Below are 23899 nucleotides of genomic sequence, written 5' to 3'. Positions count from 1 at the left end.
TGATGGAATGTTCTCTATCTAAAAAGTGTGCAACAGCTTCTACCCCTAATCGCTGAGGGATACAGGTATACAGCGATGCTACATCCGCAGTTGCAAGTAAATAATCTCCTTTAATATCAAAACCCTCCAAAAGATTTATGGTGGAAGTGGTATCTTTGAGATAAGATGGGGTGAGCTTAACTAAGGGTTGTAAAAAAAAAAAGTCGATGTAACGACCAATTCGGGAAGTGATCGAATCAATCCCGCTTACAAAAAAAAAAAAAAAAAAAACCCTCCAAAAGCTTTATGGTGGAAGTGGTATCTTTGAGACAAGATGGGGTGAGCTTAACTAAGGGTTGTAAAAAAAATAAAAAATAAATCGATGCAACGACCAATTCGGGAAGTGATTGAATCAATCCCGCTTACAATGGGTCTTCTGGGGGGGGTTTAATGGAACCTTGTGAATTTTCGGCAAGTGGTTGGAATTCTTGGGGCAACAGGCAGTTGTATAATTGGGCTGATGTGCACTTTGTCGATTATCACTTGAATTGTCTTTTCAATCTTATTTTATTTTTTAGCGCTACACTTATTTTCTATGTTTGGTTTGTGTCGCAAAATTGATCTATTTTGTGGTGTTGGCTGCTATTAATTTACTGCATTTTGGTTAGCGCGGTGAACATATGTACACATTGTATATATATATTTGTATTTTGGTTATATTTTTTCACTGCAGCAACTTTGTTTATATATTCACTATATTATCACATCTCACTATGGATGTTTTTGACTATAGGGCCAAACGCACTGTTAATACTGAAGGAGTCTTTTCCATTATTGGTAATGACTCTGAAATAGGAGGCATGTTCCTAAGACTTAAGAACACTATGGTTTCCGAATTGCATTTGCAATTGGATATTGCATTTTTACAACAGTATATAACAGAATGTATGGTACCTAGGAGTCTTAGGTGGGAGGTCCAACCTCAACAGGGCGACCCAGACCTTGAATCTTGGTACCGCTACTTCAATGAAGCGGGCACCAAATTTTTAGGTTTTCTAATATCTAGAAAACAAAACAGGACTTCAAGTGTTGGATATGACCAGTTACACTTACCGGTAGCTGTATTTCTGGTAAGTCTTACAGGACGGCACCCTGAGAGATGACTGGCTTCTCCTGACAGGAAACACAATCAAAAAGAGGTTAAAAACCCCGCCCCTTCCCGTGCTCCTCAGTTTGAGATAAAGTATGAACCCACCAGTGCACGGAAAAAACACCACAAAAAAATATAATACAAACCAATAATGTATCCCAAGGGTGGGAAGTAGGCCTGCCGTCCTGTAAGACTTACCAGAAATACAGCTACCGGTAAGTGTAACTGGTCATTTCTCTAGTCGTCTTCCAGGACGGCACCCTGAGAGAGAAGCAAGTAGCTTCAGGCCTACCTTAGGGCGGGACCACTGCTTGCAGGACCTTTCTCCCGAAAACCAAGTCCTGAGGTGACAGTAGGTCAACTCTATAATGTTTCAGGAACGTGTTCTGGCTTGACCACGTCGCTGCTCTGCAAATCTGCTCCACCGAAGCTCCGGCCCTTTCTGCCCAGGAGGTTGCTAGTGATCGTGTGGAGTGTGCTTTAACATTAGGAGCTACCTTACTGGCTTGTACATAAGCTAAGGAAATTGTCTGCCTAATCCATCTGGAAATAGAGGCTCTGGACGCTTGAAGGCCTCTTTTCTGACCCGAAAAACAAATTAATAGATGAGTAGAACGTCTAAAGACTGTAACTCTTTCTAAGTAAGCTAATAGACATCGTCTAACATCCAGACAATGAAAGGAAGCTTCTCCTTCATTCTGGGGATTTGAACAAAAAGAAGGGAGGATTACCTCCTGTGACCTGTGGAACTTTGTCACTACCTTAGGAAGGTAAAGGGGGTCCTGACTTAGAACGACCCTGTCCTCAAATAAGCGAAAAAATGGCTCTTTAATGGAGAGCGCCTGCATATCACCTATCCTCTTGGCCGTTGTGATTGCCAAGAGGAAGGCGAATTTAAAGGTGAGTAACCTGATGGGGATAGTGTCGATTGGCTCAAACGGAGCCTTGGTAAGTTGGTTTAACACTAACGAAAGATCCCAGGGTGGAACCCTAGAGATCTGAACTGGGGACAACCTGTCTCTGGCTATAAGAAACCTCTTAACCAGGGGGTCCAGGGATAAACGTCCAAAAAGTATGACAAGGCTGCTACCTGAACCCTTAGTGTTCTCGTGGCTAACCCCTTGTCTACTCCATCTTGGAGAAAATCTAAGATGACCGAGGTCTCCTGCTGAGAAACATGTCTCTCTGAGCACCAGCGAGAGAAGATACCCCAGGTTTTGGCATATATACGCCTAGTGACTACCTTCCTACTGGCTAGAAGCGTGTCAATAACTCTCTCTGAGCAGCCCTTCTCCCTCAGGCTCCGCCTCTCAAGCACCAGGCCGTCAGCTTGAAGAAGCCGGGTTCTGGGTGAAAAATCGGACCCTGACGAAGAAGGTCCGCCCGGACAGGGAGAAGAAGGGGAGGCAATACTGACCCTCGCTCTAGAGCGGGAAACCAGGCCCTCTTGGGCCACCAGGGTGTGACGAGAATGAACTTCCCTACTGCTAGATTTACCTTCTGCAGGACTCTCGGAATTAGGCTCAAAGGAGGGAAGGCATAGGCTATCTGAAACCTCCACACCTGTGCCAGTGCATCCACCCCCTCCGAGCCGTGTTCTCGGGAGAGAGAGAAGAATCTCTTCACCTTCCGGTTTGCCCTGCGGGCGAAGAGATCTATCTCTGGGCTGCCAAAGTGCTGGCATATTAGACTGAAAATCTCTGTATTTAGTTCCCATTCCCCCTGGAGAATGGGATGGCGACTTAAATAGTCTGCCTCCAGATTGAGGGTCCCTTTCAGGTGTACCGCCGAGAGCGAGAGAATTCTCTGCTCGGCCCAGCCCAGGATCTCTAAGGACAAGTCTAGAAGGGTGCGAGATCTGGTGCCCCCCTGATGGTTGAGGAAGGCCACCGCGGTCGCATTGTCGGAAATGATCTGGACCTCCTGGTCCAAGACTCTGTCCTCGAATGCCTTCAGAGCCTCTCCAACCGCTAATAGCTCGCGGTAATTTGAAGAGGCCCCCTTCTGTCGTTGTCCCCAGGTACCCTGGGCACGGAGATCGTCCAGATGTGCGCCCCACCCCCATGAGCTGGCGTCCGTGGTGATCCTGACCGGATTGGTCTGGCCCCACGACAGACCTTGCTGTAGGTTCTGTGGGATGAGCCACCAACCCAGTAAGAGTTTCACTGGTTCTGGGAGACTGACACTGAGCTCTAGGGATTCCCTTTTTCCGTCCCAGGAGGAGAGAAGGAAAAATTGTAGGGGTCTGGAGTGGAGCTGAGCCCACGGGACTGCTGGAATACAGGAAGTCATTAGACCCAAGACTCTCATGATGTCCCTGAAGGAGGACTCTGCTCTTTCCAACGTTGATCTGACCACTGACATGAGACCTCGGATCTTGTCGCTGGGTAAAAGGAGCTTCCCTCCCAGGGAGTCTATCAGAAACCCTAGATAGAGTTTCTGCTGTTCTGGAAGGAGAGAGGACTTCTCCCTGTTGATGATCCACCCCAAGGACTCGAGGGTAGTCATTGCAGTGGCCAGATCCGCAAGAAGGAGATCCCGACTTTGATTGTATAGTATCAAGTCGTCGAGATAGGGAACTATCGCTATCCCTTGTAGGTGCAGGAAAGCGATCGCCTCCGCCAGGACCTTGGTAAAGACCCTTGGACTGGAGGCCAATCCGAAAGGAAGGGCAGCAAATTGCCAATGCTGCACTCCCTGGACGGAGGCGATCGCGAACCTGAGGAACCTCTGATGCCCCAAGAAAATCGGGACATGGAGGTATGCGTCTCGTAAATCGATGGTGACCATGAATACCTCCCTCAGTAGGAGCCTCCTGAGGCTGTAAATGCTCTCCATACGAAACTTCTTGTGGAGGAGGGAGGTATTCAGGGGCTTCAGATTTATTATCAGACGAAATTTCCCTGAAGGTTTGGGAACCATAAAGATGTGGGAGTACACACCCAACCCTCTCTGGTACACCGGGACTGGGACTATGACCCCCTGATGTGCCAGTTCTGCAACATTTTGTAGAAGGGCTGCTGATTTGAGAGGGTCCCTGGGTAAATGCGTCAAAATAAAGTTTTGAGGGGGAGCTGACGGAACTCTAGCTTGTAACCTTCCCTTACAATCTGGAGAATATGTGGACTTTGAGTAATACTCTCCCATCTGGGAAGGAACTGGGAGAGTCTTCCCCCGACCTTCCCGTCATTTGGAGTCCTTGTCGCTGGGCTTGGGATTGGAAAAGAGGATACCTCCTTTTTGCTTTTCCTTCCCAGTACCCCAACGCCTGTTGTAAGGGGGCTTTTTCTCTGAGGGACGGTTCTTACCTCCCAATCCACCCTGGGGGCCTCGAAAAAACTTTTTCTTGTTTTGTCTAGGCTTAGCAGGAAAGCGAACCCCTTTCTCTGAGGATCTAGTCAGGGCCTGATCCAGGCCTGAACCAAAGAGCAGGGAGCCCTCAAAGGGAAGACCACAAAGGCGGTTTTTGGACGCAAGGTCCCCGTTCCACATTTTGACCCACACTGCCCTTCTGGCAGAATTGAGGAGGGCTCCTGTTTTTGCAGTAGAACGCACAGTCTCTACAGAGGCGTCTGCTAAATATGCTACTGCGCTCCCTAAGAGTTGAAGGGATTCTAAAATTTCCTTAGAATCTGACCCCTGGGACACATGTTCCTGCAATTTTGAGATCCAGGAATTGGCATTTCTTGCAACACAGGCCGAGGCTAAGGCGGGGCCCAAGGCAGCCGCGTTAGCCTCCCAGGCCCTACGCAAGGAGGTCTCTGCCCGCCGATCCATAGGATCCCTCAAATTGCCTGTGTCCTCAAAAGAGAGATCCGATTGCTTGGAAACTTGCGCGAGCGGCGCGTCTAGTCTAGGAATCTTAAAAAAAGTTGATTCCTCCTCCTCCTTAAAGGGGCAACGTCGTTTCCAGGTCTTGTACCTTAAAAGCTTCTTCTCTGGCTCTGCCCATTCCCTGAGGATAATATCCTTTAGGGACTGGTGTACCGGAATAGCCTTGGCCTGAGGTTTTAGCAGGCCCTGGTATAGCCTATCCTGAGTGGAAATTACTTCCGCAGGTTGAGGGATCTCTTCAGAGGCATATACTGCCTCTAGGAGGCCTTCCATATCGTCCGCAGCAAAGACATACCTGCCTGCCCTAGTATCCTCGCCCTCTTCCTCTGCCTGACCAAGAGAGCTACCCTCCTGAGGGGGAATCTCTGAGTCCTCGGAGTCAGATACTAAGGAACCAAGGGATTCCTGGCGGACTCTAAAGATCTGTGAAGAGGAACTCTCCTGAGAAGAGGGCCCTGCGATGGGGGGTTCAGGCTCTTTGCTCTTTAAAGACACATGAAATTCCTTGAGCGTAGAGAGCATTTCTGACTGTACCTCAAGAAACCCCTTCAGAATCTCAGAGGTCTCCTTCCCTGCTAGCTTAACAATACACTTAGCACAAAAGGGTTTGAAATAATCTGAGGGTAATTTGCAACTACAGTAGCCACATTTCTTGGAACGACTAGTGCTGCTTGAACGACTAGCCCCCCCCTGGGCAGTGCAATCCTCCCCTAAAAAGGAAAAGGTACACAGGCATGTATGTAAATGCTGAGAAATCACATTGGATTTTAGCCCACCATACCTGTATTCAAGAAGACTCACCCCGTGGTCTCCTCTGCAGCCAGGGTCGAAGATGACCGGCCCTCTCGCTCCATCGCGGGAGGATGATGGCTCTGCTCTCTCTCAGCTGCTGCTGTCCTTTTTCCGGTAGGACGTACCGTGTGTCTCCGGTGTAGTGGTAAGCCGGGACTGGCGTGCTGGAGCTGCGCTGCGCCATCTTTACCAGGCCGACCCGGAAGTGACACACACGCGCGCGCCTGTGTGTGTGACGTCCTTGCCCCGCGCCGCCGGCTCTGAGAGACGCCGGTTTGGCGCCAAATTTCGAACGGCAATGAACGCCCAGGGATCCAGGACGACCCGGCCGCAGCCCCAGAGCGCACAGAAGGCCCCCACCCCCGGAGAGAGCTCGACCCGAAAACCTCCAAGGTAAGGGGAAGGCTCAGGGAGAGAGAGGATCAGCCCCTGGAGCTCCAGAATAGACACCTATCCCCAGGAGACTCCAGCACTCAGGGGGGTTCTTCTGCTCACATAGTGAGGCCCCCCTGAGTAAGAAGGGACCCCCTAGGAGTGGAAGTATTCGCTGAACCCAAAGGCTACCCAGTGCCTGCGGTTCAGTTCCCAGGGGGGGACCACCAGCCCCAGGCCTTAGGTCAGAAAAAAATAAACGTTTCGCTGTGGGGAAACACAATCAAGAACTGAGGAGCACGGGAAGGGGCGGGGTTTTTAACCTCTTTTTGATTGTGTTTCCTGTCAGGAGAAGCCAGTCATCTCTCAGGGTGCCGTCCTGGAAGACGACTAGAGAAAGAGAAATTAAGAGTTGAATGATAAACTTTTGACCTTTAAAAAGTCTACAGAATATAACTCCCTTTCCTCCAATCTCCAGTCACATCTGGAGGAGGATAGGGATCAGAAAACGAAAAAACATAAAAAATATTCTAGGGATGCTGGCGACTACAAATCAGGAATTGTATTCAACTGGAAAAAAACATTGATGGCTACGGCCACCCCTGATTCTCCCATTGAGGTTGATGTGATAGATAACCTTTCAAGCGGTAATCAACAAAGTGCACATCAGCCAAATTATACACACCCTAAACCCCCACCCCGCTCCAAAGGACAACTACTAATCTTAGTAGTAAAGAACTTACAGCTGATGAATTAACTGTTTTGGCCAAAGGCTTAAAATTTGCCCCTCCTAATGTATAAATTTGATACGTTTATTGACGTTCATAAATTTATTCAAAAAATTAACATCCAGCGTTATTTTATTTCTAATACATCACCTTCTATGGAGAGAGCTGCAACCTCTGGGACTGTCCATTCTGGACTTTCTAATCCCTCATTGTTCAATCCCTCAGTCCCTGTAGCTCCTTCGGTCAGTGTATTCAAAGATCTAGTTCTTAAGGATCTAGAGTCTTTACCCATCAAGAAATTTTACAACCACCCCATACCTAAAGAAGGATTCCAATCTTTATGTGAATCGGAAAGACCTTATAGTGCGCCCAACGGATAAGGGGTATGGGATAGTCATGGACAAAATCGGATTATATCGCCAAGATGAATCGCATTCTTGCCGATATGGACACTTACCAAGAACTTCCAAACAATCCTACTAATGCTTTTAAAAAGGAACTGGAGAGTTTGGTGGCTAAAGGTTTCAGTACGTTTATCTTAAATAAAAAAGAAAAAGCGTATTTACTGCCTGTTGCCCCAAGAATTCCAACCATTTACCACTTGCCGAATATTCACAAGGTTCCATTAAACCCCCCCGGAAGACCCATTGTAAGCGGGATTGATTCGATCACTTCCCGAATTGGTCGTTACATCGACTTTTTTTTTACAACCCTTAGTTAAGCTCACCCCATCTTATCTCAAAGATACCACTTCCACCATAAATCTTTTGGAGGGTTTTGATATTAAAGGAGATTATTTACTTGCAACTGCGGATGTAGTATCGCTGTATACCTGTATCCCTCAGCGATTAGGGGTAGAAGCTGTTACACCTTTTAGATCGAGAACATTCCATCACAGACGTGCAGAAATCTTTCATTATTGGAGTTTGCTACAACTCACCAGAATTTTTTTTTTTTGCAGAAACGTGGCGTTGCCAAGGGGGCTAAATTTGCCCCCAGGCTCGCAATTTGTTTATGGCCAAGTGGGAGGAGGACATCGTCTATTTGGAGCGGGAGCCCCTCCCTAGTCCTATGGGCTAGATACATAGACAACGTCGTCCTCCTCTGGGATGGCTCATCTGATTCACTAGGGGAGTTCTTTTCTTCCTTAAATAATAATGATCGTGGCATTTCGTTTTCTTTTGATTGCAGTCCCACTAGGGTCAACTTTTTGGACCTCGAGATTGAGCTAGAGTCCCGTCAGTTTAAATTTCAAACACACTTTAAAGCTACAGATAAAAATAGTTTTATTCCTACTGATAGTTGTCATCACAAATCCTGGCTCAACTCATTCCCCTGTAGCCAATTCCTATTTCTCACAGGCATCAATACTCCAACAGAGATTCGTTGAGAAAGGATATGATGCAACATCAGTCGATTTGGAACTATATAAAGTGGCATCAACTGATCGCGGTTCCCTGTTGGCCGACAGGGCTCCGCGAGAATCGCACGAATCATTCAAATTCTCTATGCTCACCTCATACTCCAATCAGCATAAGGATGTAAAAACTATTATCGACAGACATTGGAGTATACTAACGATAAGGTCCTAGGCCCGAATCTACCTGAATGAGCCAAAGTGATCTTTAAGGGAGCACCATCATTAAGGAATAGTGTTGCCCCTAATGTCATTGATCCCCCAGTTCTCCCTGTATTTTTCCAAAATATGAAAAGCTACTTTCCCTGTAAAAAGCTCACTGTTTGTCAACAGACGCAAGTCTCTGGAGTTTCAGTCCCATAGTACGGGTCGAGTCTATCCTATCAAATCTTTTTGTACATGTGTGACTACACATATTGTATATTTGATCACCTGCCCGTGCGGAAAACAATACGTGGGTCGCACTATACGAGCCTTTTCCGTACAGGTAGGTGAACATGTCGCTAAAACCCTGGGTGGTGGTACTAAACACACTGTACCAAGATATTATAGAAAATGCCATGACCGCAACCCGAGGGGTACACAGTTCTTAATCTTCGATAGGTATGTGCCACCTTGGAGGGGAGGAGCTAGAACAAGAGGGGTATCCAAGTTGGAAACCTCGCGTACACTTCCGGAGGTGGATCCAGCCTAGCGTCACATCGATGTTGTCGCGTTCCAGACTCCTTTTCACAGGGAGTCTTGGAACGCACGCCGAGGACGCCATTTTTGACCAAACCCGGAAGTAGCGACTATCGTCCTTCCCTCATTGGAGCCATAATTCAGATATGGGGGTTTATATTTATATATAAGGGTCTATTTTAGCAGTGGGTCAGTACCCCAGATGACGTTTAATGAGAACGAAACGCGTCGGGACGGAATATTGACCCCACTGCTCTATTGATTTTTAAGCGCTTGTTATGTTCACCTAAATGTGAGTGTAAACGTTTTAAATAAATACTGCAAGGTAACTTTTACGGATTTACGCTATGTGCACCCTTGTTTTTTTCTTCCTGTTCCTTACATCCTGAATTGCTTGGATGATTAATTACCACTATTGGAAGTGTCCATTAATACCATCTGGCTGGTTTCCTATTGAATGGTTTCGTATTGAATAATATCCATATGAATGCCTTAGGAGTTTCATTGACCTATTCAACATTGGAGTCTAGATACCAGTACCTTATAAGCTTGATCGGCCTAATAAGTGTATACTTACTTGGGTCCGATCCCTCTGGTAAGCCTCTCAACATTACTACTTGGTGGTGGACCTTCTATCAATTTTTTACAGTCACTCTCAGTTGGATTGTTTGGATTGTTTCACAGACTTAAAATCAATATGTTCTGCACTGTGCATAGTTGACTATGTGAGCACTTGTGGTGTTTCCACTTTATTCGCCATAAAACTTATTCATATGGGCTTTTCAATCTTATCTTATTTTATTTTTTAGCGCTACATTTATTTTCGGTTTGGTTTGTGTTGCAAAATTGATCTATTTTGTGGTGTTGGCTGCCATTAATTAACTGCATTTTGGTTAGCGCTGTGAACATATGTACACATTGTATATATACTTGTATGTTATAATAGTGATGTCACCTGCGGCAATCTTTGGATCAGCTCGTATGAGCAGTTTATGTATATACATACAGTCAAGTACTTGTTTGTGAGTTTAATATCTTTTAGTAAAGTTTTATAAATTAAAGCAGAGAGCACTATTGGTCACCTCTTTAACCGCTTCAGCCCTGGAAGATTTTACCCCCTTCCTGACCAGAGCACTTTTTACAATTTGGCACTGCATAGTTTTAACTGACAATTACACAGTTGTGCGACATTGTACCCAAAATAAATTTGCGTTTTTTTTTCCACAAATAGAGCTTTCTTTTGGTGGTATTTGATCACCTCTGCGGTTTTTATTTTTTGCGCTATAAACATAACAGCGACAATATTTTTATCGGGGCTGCGACATTATGGCAGACAAATCGGACACTTTTGGTACATTTTTGGGACCATTGACAATTTTACAGCGAACAGTGCTATAAAAATGCACAGATTACTGTAAAAACAAACACAATGACGGCGCAAAAGAGGGAGATTTGAACCACAATACCACAAAAAGTTGATAAATAAATTGTTATAAAATGGGAAGGGGAGGAAGGGAAACAAAAAGACCAGTAACTGGATAATAAAAAGGATGGTAATGAAAGTCCCAATATTTAAAGTTCGTATATAAACAGTTCAAAATGACATATACAAAAGAAGAGTGAATACCCTGCACTGCCAATTATGCTTAAATGGTAGCTGCCAACACGGCTTATTTAAAAAAGCAAAATGACAAAAGGATACATAAGTGTAGCGCTTAAAATGATATAGTGAATATCAAAATACCATATTGTGTGTAATAAAATAAAACACATATAACATTAATAAATGTTAAACACAAATCAAAAAACATGTGTAAGTCCCTCTGGGTGAAGAGAATGGTGCCAACCTGGCAAATAGTCTGATACACCTAATGTGGTATCAAGTGAAGTACAAAGTCCAACAAAACTCAGTGCTATGATGATTGGATATGTATAACGAAGTTCATCATCATCCACACATCCTTCAAGTGAGTGAATAAACGAAAAATATGTGACTTCTATATCGTGACAGTCCCACCACCGATAAAAGTGCAGGCTTACCGGAACTTATTGACCACTGATGGCGTATGCCAAAAGAGGTCAATCAAGGCTTTATATGACAGATGTCAAAAAACGATCCTTGGCAGGAAGCATAGGCCCAATTAGTTGATGCATCTTTAGATGGAATGGGTCCCCAGGAACAAACTGGAAGCTGTGATTTGGCTGGAAGTAAAGAGCTCTTGCATGCAAATGGGGCGACAGTGGAGTCCTCCCGACGCGTTTCGTGGTCAAAAGCACATCGTCTGTTTTGTTGGACTTTGTACTTCACTTGATACTACATTAGGTGTATCAGACTATTTGCCAGGTTGGCACCGTTCTCTTCACCCAGAGGGACTTACACATGTTTTATGATTTGTGTTTAACATTTATTAATGTTATATGCGTTTTATTTTATTACACACAATATGGTATTTTGATATTCACTATATCATTTTAAGCGCTACACTTATGTATCCTTCTATCAAAATGACATATACACCGTGGCAGCACTTTGGAGAGTGAAGCAAGACTCTGTAATGGCAAAAACAAAAAGAAAAAATGTGCCTACTAAGTGCAGTATGTCTAATAATATGGAATTTATTAATTCATTATAACAGCCAAATGGCTACTCACTAAAAAGTAGTACAAAATGCGCTCATAAAAAGGGGAAGTGTAGTCACTGTAGATCGTCAGCCGATGATGGCGGCTTCTCTGGTGAAGATATTGTTGGTTGCTGCCCAGGAAAGAAGCGAGGCAGAGCACTGCGGGAACAGCGAATCCCGGAAGTACCTGTTCGGCGGCGTGCTTCCGGCCTGGAGCGCACACGGCTCTCGGCGACAGGAAGTGACGTCAGACAGGGGCTCGTAGTGATGAGGCGTTTCAATGCTTTCGCATTTTCATCAGATCTAATAGTTAGAGAACTGCGGGGGCGTGGTCTGGAGCTGCATGGAGTAGGACGTGCTGGGTGAGAGCTCTGCTCGTGGCTGATCCTATCTACATCCATCCTGGGGGAATCTTCCCTGAAAACTGGCAACAAGCTTACCCACCTATGCCTCTAGTATTTGACAACGACATGTCGCCCCCCTAAGAGGTCCGGGGCCCTGGCAAAACTCGATAAGAGCCGTCATGGTGATCGGGACCAGGTGGAGGAAGATGGCACCGCCATGCTCCCTGAGAGTGAGGACCGTCCATCTGGCGACACCGCACGGGTTTTGGAGGCTATTGCTGCCTGCCAAACGTCCCTTACGACTAGGATCGAGGAGGTTAAAGTGGACATCTCTCACATTCGGCATGACATGCACAAGTTGCGGGACCGGGTGTCGGAGACAGAGCGCAGGCTGGACCACGTGGAGGATGGCCTGCACCCGCTCCAGGTCACGGTGGAGAATTTGCAACATCAGCTCCAGGCGGTGCTCTCTAAGCAAGACTATATGGAGAATCGCCTTCGCAGATGTAATCTACGTTTTGTGGGGCTTCCCGAGCGCTCGGAAGGAGCGGACCCCCCTACTTACCTGGAAAACCTACTTGTTAAAACATTCGGCAGGGAGGCCTTCTCCTCCACTTTCGTTGTTGAGCGCGCCCATCGCCTCGCTGCAAAACCCCCTCCGGAGGGCGCCCCCCCGAGGACCTTCATCGCCAAGCTGCTCAACTACCGCGATCGGGATGCCGTCCTCCGACTTACCCGTGAAAAAGGGAATATCCCCCTCGGTAATGTAACGGTTGCCGTGTATCCGGATTTTTCGTCGGAGGTCCAGAAGAGGAGGGCGCGCTTTACGGAGGCAAAGCAACAGCTGCGCGTGCATCACCTGCCATACGCAATGCTCTTCCCAGCGCGGCTCCGTGTTGTGTGCGATGGCAAGGCTCAATTCTTTGAAGACCCTCAGGCAATCCTCTCCTGGCTGGAGCGCCGCGATGGAGCCGGCTCGTCCCGCAACTGATCTCTCACCTCTTCTCTTTCCCGTTTGCCACTTGACCCACGCGGTATGCCGTTCTGTTTCTCCTGGACAGCATTGCCTTGGCTGTATGGACTTCCTAAACCGTGAGTTGACTATGCTGCCCTCTGAGCCCCCCCTCCCCCTTCCATCCTTGCATACCCTGCCAGGCTCCCCTTCCCCCCCCCTCTCTCTCCCCTGCTTCCCCCGATCATTTTCTCCCCTGTCACTAACCACAAGTGGCTCACCCACACCGGTATCCCACCTGAACAGATACCCCACTCTTGCACCAGTGTGTGCTCTACAGTTTGGTCGCCCCCCTGACCTCGCTGGTTGCCCTGTCCTCTGGGAACTTCCATCACCCTAGGCAACCATTGCTAAGCTACTGTTTCCCTGGCCGGCCCCCGTCCTCAGACTTTTGGTGGGTGGTGGGGTGTTACACCTGCTGTGTTGGTCCAGTGTTTTTGCAGGTTATGTTCTGTGTGCTTACCATAGTGCTAGTATTTTTGTTTTTTCTTTTCATTTTAGCAATGTCAGAGTGTTATGCAGACTCTATTGAATATTCTGATGTGTTTTTCTATGTAGGGTGGGCGTCGCGCCTCCTCGTGCTGGGTTCTATCTGGGCCCTCGGGGGACGCGCGACCCCCACCTATTGCCTCCTGGTCATTTCACGCGGTCCTCCCTGTTTTCGGGGGGGCAGGGCTCCCCCCTATGCCACTATACCGCCCCATGGCGTCCCTAAAGGTAGTGACCTGGAACATTCGTGGCTTGGGGGACCGGACTAAACGTTCGGCAGTCCTCTCCCACCTGAAGTCCCAACGTGCTGATGTTTCCATCCTGGTGGAGACGCACCTTGCAGGTCAGAAACAGTTGTGCCTTAAAAAAGCCTGGGTGGGGTGGGTGTACCAGGCCCCCCACACCTCTAATTCTCGAGGAGTGGCGGTGCTGGTGGCGAGATCACAGCAATTTCAATTACACACATTGCAACTGATCCCCAGGGTCGTTATTTATTTTTACATGCTACTATTGGAGGCCTTGAGGTACTGCTCCTGGCCTTCTATGTTCCCCCCCCTTTTCAGTTTGAAGTGCTTCAGCGGGGGGTGGCTTTCATGACTCTCTACCCGTCGGTGCCTGCCATATGGGCGGGCGACTTTAATATGGTCATCTCCCCATCCCTGGACAGACTGGGCCAGAGTGCCCCTGGGGGCCCCGTGCCGAGGACCACTAGGTTTGGTAGGTTCCTGGCTGAATTTGCCCTGACACCTGGCGACATAGGCACCCCACCCAATTAGGATTTTCTTGCTTCACCCCCTCCCGCGCAGTAATGTCACGTATTGACCTTATTTTTGTAACCCCCTCCCTCCTCCCACATCTCCTCGACGTAGGTTTCGACACCAGGACACTTTCTGATCACTCCCCATACTGGGTCAAGCTGAGGCTCCCGTCACCCCCCACGACCCAGACCTGGCGCCTTAATCCGTTCTGGTTGAGTGCTCTCCCGGAGTTGGAATCAATCGGGTCTGAATGGGTCCGCTTTTTTAACGCGAACGACGGTTCAGCCTCGGCGGGACCTGTGTGGGAGGCGTTCAAACTTCATGCTCGCATGTTTCTCTCCTCTTGCATCAACAGACACAAAGCCTCTTCTAAACTGCTAATTCACCAGGCTGAGACACAACTTGGATCCCTTGAGCGAGCCTTTCAGGCCGATCCGTCAGACACTACTGCTTCCCAGCTCCGTCTGCAGTCCAGGCTGACAGATCAACTACACCTCGAGAAGGCACGTCGGGGTATCTTCTTTAGCAAACAGCGCACATACGAGCATGGGGAACGGGCTGGTCGGCTCCTTGCCTATATGGCTCATCTAGATCACAAACCCCCCCGTGGCTGTGGCCCTCTGCGCGGAGTCCGGGGTGATACTTTCGGAACCCGATCAGGTAGCGGAGGAGTTTAGGTTCTTTTATTCGAAGCTCTACACCTCCACTGCACAACACTCCACGGAGGAGCTTACTGCCCTTCTACAGAGTGTTACCTTTCCTACCCTGTCCCCAAGTCAAGTCTCTATGCTTGAGGCTCCCATTACCACCGTCTGTGTGGAGACGGCCATAGCGAGCCTCCCCACCTCTAAAACCCCGGGCTCGACGGGCTTCCCCTCGAATTCTACAAGTCCTTTCAAGACTCTCTCGCCCCCAGGCTCTGCGCGCTATACAACCATGTCTTTGATACGGGTACACTTCCCTCCTCCATGAGTGAAGCCCTTATTGTCCTTATACCAAAACCAGGTAAGGACCCTATGCTCCCTGAGTCTTACCGTCCCATTTCACTTCTCCAGCTCGATGTAAAGATCCTTGCCTTAACAAAATCATCTCCAGCCTGATGCACCCTGACCAGACTGGGTTCATGCCCAATAAAAACATGGCCTTTAACCTCCGCAGGCTCTACATGAACCTTCAGGCCCAGCACGTGGAGGTGGGCTCCAGAGTGATAGTTAGCCTTGATGCTGCCAAGGCCTTCGATTCGGTTGAATGGAAATACCTCTGGGAAAGCCTTGGCAGATTCGGTTTCGGTCCCCGCTTTGTAAAATGGCTCCAACTCCTATATCATGCACCCACGGCGCGTATCAGGGTCAATGGTAGAACCTCCTCTCCCTTCCCCCTGTCTCGCATTACTCGCCAGGGCTGCCCCGTTTCACCCATGCTCTATGCCCTTGCTGTAGAACCCCTGAGTATAGCCCTACGTAGTCACCCGGGGATTAACGGGCTGCGCTGCGGCCAGGTCACCGAGCTACTCAGCCTTTACGCTGATGACATGCTCCTCTACCTATCGGATGCAGGCCCCTCACTCCAAATGGCCCTTCAGGTTATAACCCAGTTCGGGGAATTTTCAGGCCTACAGATAAACTGGACTAAATCCCATATCCTCCCCCTAGATCTAGGCCCCCCTACTGTGACACAGGAGGCCCTTCCACTGTTGCGGACGGATGTCATCAAGTACCTGGGCGTCCATGTCACTAGATCCCCTCTAGACTACATACGTCTCAACATTGAGCCACTTTTTCATACTTTAAAGTCCAAAACACAAACGTGGTCCCGTCTCCCTCTTGGGGTGATGGGCCGTGTAAGCCTAGTCAAGATGATCCTCCTTCCGAAACTGCTTTATGCCTTCTGGCATGCTCCGCTATATATCCCCCCCCCGTATTTTTAAAGCCATGGAGTCCATTCTTAACTCGTGCATCTGGGGCCCATCCCGGCACAAACTGCCGTGGCGGGTTCTGAAGTGCCCCTCCAGTCAAGGGGGCGCTTCGGTTCCAGACCTATTCCTTTATTATGTCGTGTCCCAGCTCTCCCACTTCTATCACATCCACCACTCTGATGGGAGGCGATATCTGGCCATGGTGTGCTCCAAGACCCCTGGCCCGGTCTCGCACCCCTTTCAGCTCACGTTTTGTGCACCCCGCAACTCTAGGCGATCGGACGACAGGAATCAGCTGCTCTTTCACCATCGCAAAATTTGGCAAATTGCCATGTCGGTTGGCAAGGCTCCGTCTCCTCACTCTCACACACCCCTTTGGGATAATCCTCTACTGCCCGAACTGGCCATGGTCCCTGACCATGGTATCTGGGTCAGGAGCGGAATTATTTACCTTACGCAAGTTGTTGCACACGGTTCGGTCAGGTCCTTCCAATCCCTTAAAGATACCCATGCCCTAGCAAACCACATGTTCTTCCGATACCTCCAGCTTCGCCACGCACTTACCACACAGTTCGGTACTGCCATCCCAACCCTCGAGACCCCGCTTCCTGTTGACATCGTCCTGGGTTCGGACCCCAAGAAACTGACTTCCCAATTCTACTCATACCTCCTGGTTCCCTCGGCGACTGTCACTCTCCAGCAGGCGAAAACTCGTTGGGAACCTGATTTGGGGGTGCTGTCGTCGGAGGATTGGGACGAAGTCCTCGTTAACTGCAGACTAGTCTCTCCCAAAATTTCCGACCGCCTCACCCAACTACATCCTGCATCGGTCATATACCAAACGCCCCGTCGTATTTTAAAGTTTAGGCCGGGTGGCAACCCCAACTGCCCGGGCTGTGACTCTCCTAATCCTACCTTCTATCATCTTATTTGGGAGTGCCCCTGCGTGCAGGGCTTTTGGACCCAGGTGGTCCGATTTCTCCATGACCGCATGGGTTCCCCCCTCTCTCTTAGCCCCCGACAATGTTTGCTTGGACTATTTTCGCTGTCTGAGGCCGAAAAGTACCTTAACACATTTCTACAAGAGACGTTGTTCCTTGCAAGGCTTCAGATAGTGAAAACCTGGCTTAGGGGCCCTCCCCCTACCCTGCAACAATGGATCAAAGCTGTTAACGACACCCTACCCTTTAAAAAGCTTCTCTATGTCCACAGGGGTTGCCCCGATAAATATAACAAGATCTGGGATAGATGGTTGGGAGAGGCTTCCACCTGCGTTACTTCCACTGATTAACGCCCCCCTTATGCACCTGTTGGGCTCCACTGGGCCGCGGCCTCCACCTCTAACTTATCCCGTCCCCACATGTTGTTCTGCATTTTCATGTGTCACTTACTCTGCCTTTGTTATGTCTGTCATGTCTGCGTACTTGACATTGAAATGTATCCTTGCTTGTGGTGCATGTTGCACCGATTATTGCACTCTTTGTAACCATTTAATTCTCATGCTCATTAAACGTTGTTTTGATTTAAAAAAAAAATAGTTAGAGAACTGTTTAACGACTGCTCTCCCCCACCTTACGATGTGATGTACATCAGGGCTCAAAATTTCAAGTCCTGAGCTACTAGCCAGGCCTCAAGAGTTACTCGCCACCAGTTGCCCCACCTAATTCATACACTGCCCTGCACCCAATTGAGCCCGTAAACACGCCCACGTAGATTATCTCATGAATGACAATGTTTTATGCAGAATCAAGTTACAAAATTAAATATTACCAACAACAACTTTAACAAAATGGGACAGGGCACTGGGGGCAGACCAGAGGGACAGGGCACTGGGGGCAGACCAGAGGGACAGGGCACTGGGGGCAGACCAGAGGGACAGGGCACTGGGGGCAGACCAGAGGGACAGGGCACTGGGGGCAGACCAGAGGGACAGGGCACTAGAACTGGGTCTCTTCCCCATTCTCTTGCTGTCTCCTCTGCAACTCCCATCCATCCTCTCTCTCTCTCCATTCATCTCATCATCAGGAGCCTGTGTGTGCGGCTCCACGCTTGCATGTCCCCACTTCCCCCTTTTATTCAGGCTGGCAGAGAGGTGAGGAGCTGCAGCACAGCGGGAGGGAGTACAATCCAGCGCTGAGATCCACACAACTGCACAGCCATTGACACCATAGCACAGCGCACACTGACAGCGCACAGCACACATTGAGACCAGTCTGTTCACAGTGCTCAGGCTAAACTTACATAGAGCACAAGGAGAAGAAACTGCACAAACTAGAAGGCTGCCGCTCTCATGTCAGGGCAACTTTCAGTGAGCGCTGTACGGGAGTGGTAATTTTTGCAATCCTCCACCTCACTCATTACTTTCTGCTCTCCAGCTACATTGGTCGGGGCCCGGGGGAGGGGGGCAGGCTCAGAGAGGTCCTACTGTTAGGTCCCATGGCTTAATGAGAATTGTAAGAAGAGCACCTGTGTACTGCTCTGCCTGTGCGCGGCTCACCAGAATACTTCCCGAGCATGCATCTTTTCTCCTCGGCCGCCAATCTCATCGGGACTCTAAGTGTAGGCACAGATTGGAGGGAGATTGGTCATGCAGCCCTGTCATCACTCGCCCCCAGCTTAAATCCACTCGCCAAATGCTAGTAGGCGAGTGGAAATTTTGAGGGCTGATGTACATCATTGTGTTGTACAGTACAGAACAGATTTCATGTTCTTTCCTTGCTCTCGACTAGAATATCAATGCATCTGGGCTTTGGCAAGCTGCTCTCTTTCAGTGCTAGCCCTAACCACTGAAAGGCTGAATGCAGGGTAGAAAATCCTTCAGGAGTGGAGGCAGAGGAACAATAGGATTCTTCTTTCTGCTTATTTTCTCTTCTCAGAAGTATACACAGCCATAGAAAAGACATAGGATAGTTTCCTAACTCATGGTCAGACTGTGGGACGGAGGCCTTTGTCCCACATTGTTCCTCTGCCTCCACTCCTGAAGGATTTTCTGCCCTACATTCAGCCTTTCAGTGGTGGGAATATACATCTTGGTACTTCTGAATATTCCATTTATCACACAGAGACGACTCGATGCACTCTTCTCTTACTCTCTGTATTAACATTTAGAGCATACATAACATGAACAGATTTTGATCTATTCTTGCGCTACACGTTTGTTTTTTTGCACGCATCTGCCCATTGATTGGCGTAAATCATAGAAGAAGCGGTGCACAGGTGTACCACCTGGTGGGGGTGCAGGATAAAAAATATATGTGTGTGTGTGTGTGTGAGAGATTCTGCGCAGAGTGGCCGCCCTGTAGCAGTAAAATTGCTATAGGGCGGTCAGCAAGCGGTTAAGCACCATTTTGAACAGTATTTAAGTACACAAATATTGGCAGAGACTATATGTGGTGCACAGTACTAAAGACAGTTTTTTATTCGTTACATATTTTCACATTATTACGAAGGATTTTTATTCATATGTAAATACAGTGGGTATTTTCATGTTTGCACTATATTCTCAAAATGGAACATATTTTATGTAATTTGCACTGTACTTCGTTTTTATTAAAGCGCTGTAATTTTTCACCATATTTTTGTAAAGCCACATGCATATTGCTTAAAATATTTTCTAGCAAAAACTCTTCAATGCTGTTTTTTATCAAACGCTCAAATATCTTCCCGGCAATAGAAGTTCAACTATAAAAAATTCTAACAATGGCTTTGAAATAACAGAGCTCAACTCTTTGAGGGCACAAGGGTATTAAGCCTGCTGGTCCAGGTGCTTTATTCACCTTTATTTTGTCTAAATGCTTTTGGAACATATTTTTCATTTGGGCTCTTTTGGGGGCTATGTTGCTTATGGACATCAGCTCCCTCATTTTTTTTTTGTATACACAGAGCTGAAGGTATTTAATATATTTGACAATTGTGGAAAAAAAAAGATTTTTTTTACTTTTGCTATAATAAATATCCAATTTAAAAAAAAAAAAAAATATTCTCAGTTTAGGCCGATACGTATTCTACATATTTTTGGTAAAAAAAATAAAAATTGCAATAAGCGTATAGTGATTGGTTTGCGCAAAAGTTATAGTGCCTACAAAATAGGGGATAGAATTATGACTTTTTTTTACTAGTAATTGCGGCGATCTGCGATTTTGTCACGACTGTGATATTGCGGCGGACACATCGGACACTTGACACATTTTTGGGACCAATCACATTTATACAGCAAACAGTGCTATAAATATGCATGATTACTGTATAAATGTGACTGGCAGGGAAGGGATTAACACTAGGGGGCGAGGAAGGGGTTAATGTGTGCCCTGCATAGTGTTTCTAACTGTGGGGGAGGGGGAGTGACTGGGGGAGGTGACCGATGGTTATCCCTATATACAAGGGACACACCATCGGTCTTCTCTCCCTGAGATCCCTGTCACTGCCGATCGCGGGTGCCTGGCAGACATCGCGGCCACCAGGCACACGCATCGGTACCTGAGTGACCCGGCGGGCGTGGGCAGGTAAGATCCACATTGTGGCCGTAAAAAGTCGTCGGGCCGGCGGGAAGTGGTTAATATATCTGAAAAAAAATTGGTATTTGTCATACTCTTTTGCAACTGGTCAGTTGTTTTGACTTTTTGCAGCCTGGATTTCCATTTGACATATTCTGTTATATTTTTTGTAACTGTCAAATGAGAACAATTACTACTATAATTTTTAAAGGCTCTTTTTTTATTTTATATTGCTTTAATGTTTGATGTGAGCCACAATTTTTATTTTTAGCCATTTAAACCTATTTCCTATGGGAATATAATTTGCATAGTGTTTGCATACAGTCAATTTGACAAACATATGCAATGACAATGAGTGCATCTCTCTGCCTTGAAAAATCTGCTTTTTTAAGTGTTTATCTTTCCAGTATGTGATTGGGTTTGCCCAAGTTGAAAATTTACTAAAGCCTCCAAAAAGTACCGTATTTATTCGAGTATAACGCGCAAAATTTTCTACCAAAAAAAGAAATCAAAGTTTGGGGGCGCGTTATAAACGTGGGCTGGGGTGGGGTGGCAGTGGCGGCCGGTCCATTGAGGGCGCAGGCTAATTGTGAGTTCGCACTGCGCCTTTTCCGGGCTGCAGCCGCTCACTGTACGCGAGGGCGAAGAAAAAAAAAACGTCCCCACGTCGCGTACAGTGGGCGGCCCGAACTGGGGGTGAGAATTCTTATTATCCGCTGTATGGTCGCCGCTTCATTTCCTCGCCCACACGTTACGGTAAGCATTGCTTTTGTACAATTCAGTGTTTTGCGTACCGTAATTCAGTGTTCTTCATATTTTAATTGATATACTGGTACCCGTTAGATGGCAACTCAGGGTATCAAGAGAAAACGTTCTGCATATGACGCTTCATTCAAGCTCAAAGTTGTTGATCATGCTGAAATTCACGGAAATCGAGCAGCTAGCAGCTAGTGTATCTGATGATGAATCTGACTTTGAAGCATTTTAAATAAATATTGTTACCGGTCATTCAACGTTTTTTTGTCAATTACAATGCTTGGTGTGAAACAAAATTTTATACCGATTTTTAATCGAAAATTAGGGGTGCGGGTTATACACGTGTACGCGTTATACTCGAATAAATACGGTATATATTTTTCTGAAAGCGGATAATCCATCAAAAAGAGGGCAGTTTTATTTAAGGTTTTTAAAAAAGAAAAAATTCACCAGGAGGTGCACCATTTTTTTTTTTAAGAGCACAAACAGAAAAACAGGCAATTCGTACTAAAAAGTCACTTTCCTAAAAAAAATACATTTTTTCATGTAATGACAGACAACAGTATAGCGTTTTATACCTTCGGGGTCCAGAAGTTTAGTAAGACCCAGCTCTCTCTCGGCAACGTTAAATGCATTTTGCAGGTTGTGGTGAGCATTGGATTTCTTCAGTGTGTCAAACTCAATGAGGTCTGGCCTTGGTGTGAACAGAGTAAACCATTAAAGCATATGCATAGATACAAAATGCGTAAACATATTTTACAATTTCATACAAGTTCGTAATCATATAGATACATATCTTGCCTTTCATTATTTTTAATTATCTCCTTTAGAATTCATGCTTTAATTTTTGTTCAACCTAAACAATGCTTCTTTCAATGTATCGTATATAATTTTTTTTCCATGACTAATTCTGTTTTTATCTATTCAACTGTTATAAAAAAAAAAAAAAAAAAAAAAAGATGCCAACCTGTGTTTGTGTACAATGGCATTAAATGCAAGACCATCGCGCCAGCTTGTTGTGAAATTATGAACATTGACATTAGGATATCTAAAAGAGAGAAACACAATAATACTAAGAATTAGTGTTTGTAAATTAAGTCACATTCTTATGAACATAAAAAGGAAACAAAAGCTATCCAACAGGTCAATCTTCAACAAAAATTTACATAGAAAACAATATAATCAGTGCATTATAAGCCTGATAAATTTTGTGTCAGGTTTGAGCTTTCTTGTACTAAATTCCATATATTCCGTTGAGGAAAATTAGCCGTTTTGAAACTTGATAAATACATACATATGACATGATCAGTTATATATCTGAGGAATTATTCAAAAATGCTACTTTAAAATGGTTGTAAACCACTGAATTGATAGCAAAGCCTATCCCTCAACTAGCCTCAATCCACAGCACCTAGTGCGGTTCCCATCTGATCTCTCCTCACTCTGCATGAGTCACTTCCAACAGTCTAACGGGACACTACAGAATCTTAGAAGGCAGCCCCTCCCCCCCAGCAAGCAGGAGATTGAAAGCCTCAACTGTGCATGTTTCTCCCTACAAGACTGTGTAGAAGGGGGGGGGGGGGGGGGGGGGGGGGGGGGGGGGGGTGTATATGCTTTCCCTGCACTCAGGTCTTAGATTACACTCATCTCCCTGCTCTATGCTGTGCAGTGTGTGATGTCAGATTCCTGCCTTCTGCGGCAGAGAAGGCCTGACCTTTGTGTTTTAGAAGGATGTAGAGGAGATATGCCTGCAGATAAAAACAGGTACAACTTGCATAGAATTGATTTCATATTTGCGTATTATCCAGGGCTATATTCAGTGGATATATGCAAGCGTTTACAACCACTTTAAAATCTAGATAAGCTACAGTGATATTTATTTTATGTGTTGGTTCTTTGGAATGCTTAGTTCCTTGTTTACTTGTCTAATCGAGGTGGAAAATTTACAGTATTATAAAAGACCAGCATCTGCTTTAGCACTTTTGAACTTCTCAATATGCTCACCCAGCCGTTTTCATTTGACACCAGAGCAATAAGGCATCCTTAGCTGACTTTCTCTCTTTATTGTCTTCTGTCTCAACACTAATATCTTGAATCTAAAAAAAACAAACAAAAAAAAAACATTTTGAATGTAGCGCATTTTAAAAACCACAACTACTATTATATAACTGAGAATTTTTAGTGTATTTCATCAACTTAAAACAATAGAAAGTTTCAGAAGATCTTGGACCCAGAATGGCGTGCACGTGAGGACGTGGCACGCTCGTAGGTGAGGGGGAATGAAAAACCATGGGACTGCTTGAGGGGGAAGGACGGACCGCACTAACCGAAAGGAGGAGACGACTGACGGCTGCCTCCACACCATACGTCACACGCCGACTACCGCGCTGCACAGGGGAGGACCCGTACGGAAGCCACCGCGTGGTGCGGCGAGCGGTGGAGCCTTTGTACTTCACACTGTAGACTGTGCTGAGGTGGGGGCCCGTGAGAACTGCCGGTGAGAAGCGGGGACAGACGAAACATAAGGAGGAGGCGAATCTCACGGCGGGAGGACGGAG

At 46.8% G+C, this 23899-nt stretch overlaps 1 protein-coding gene across 1 annotated transcript in view; it reads right to left on the bottom strand.

Annotated features, from left to right (window-relative positions):
• The window catches only part of SPTBN2 (spectrin beta, non-erythrocytic 2), a 904339-nt gene that overhangs the window by 347455 nt on the left and 532985 nt on the right, over positions 1 to 23899 (bottom strand). The window contains 3 exon segments of the mRNA XM_040328797.1: positions 21920 to 22035; positions 22309 to 22389; positions 23346 to 23437. Coding sequence (XP_040184731.1) covers positions 21920 to 22035; positions 22309 to 22389; positions 23346 to 23437 — 289 coding nt within the window.

Source organism: Rana temporaria, chromosome 11 (assembly GCF_905171775.1).
Source record: "Rana temporaria chromosome 11, aRanTem1.1, whole genome shotgun sequence".
Taxonomy (NCBI): domain Eukaryota; kingdom Metazoa; phylum Chordata; class Amphibia; order Anura; family Ranidae; genus Rana; species Rana temporaria.
This window is presented reverse-complemented; position numbering and strand designations above follow the sequence as displayed.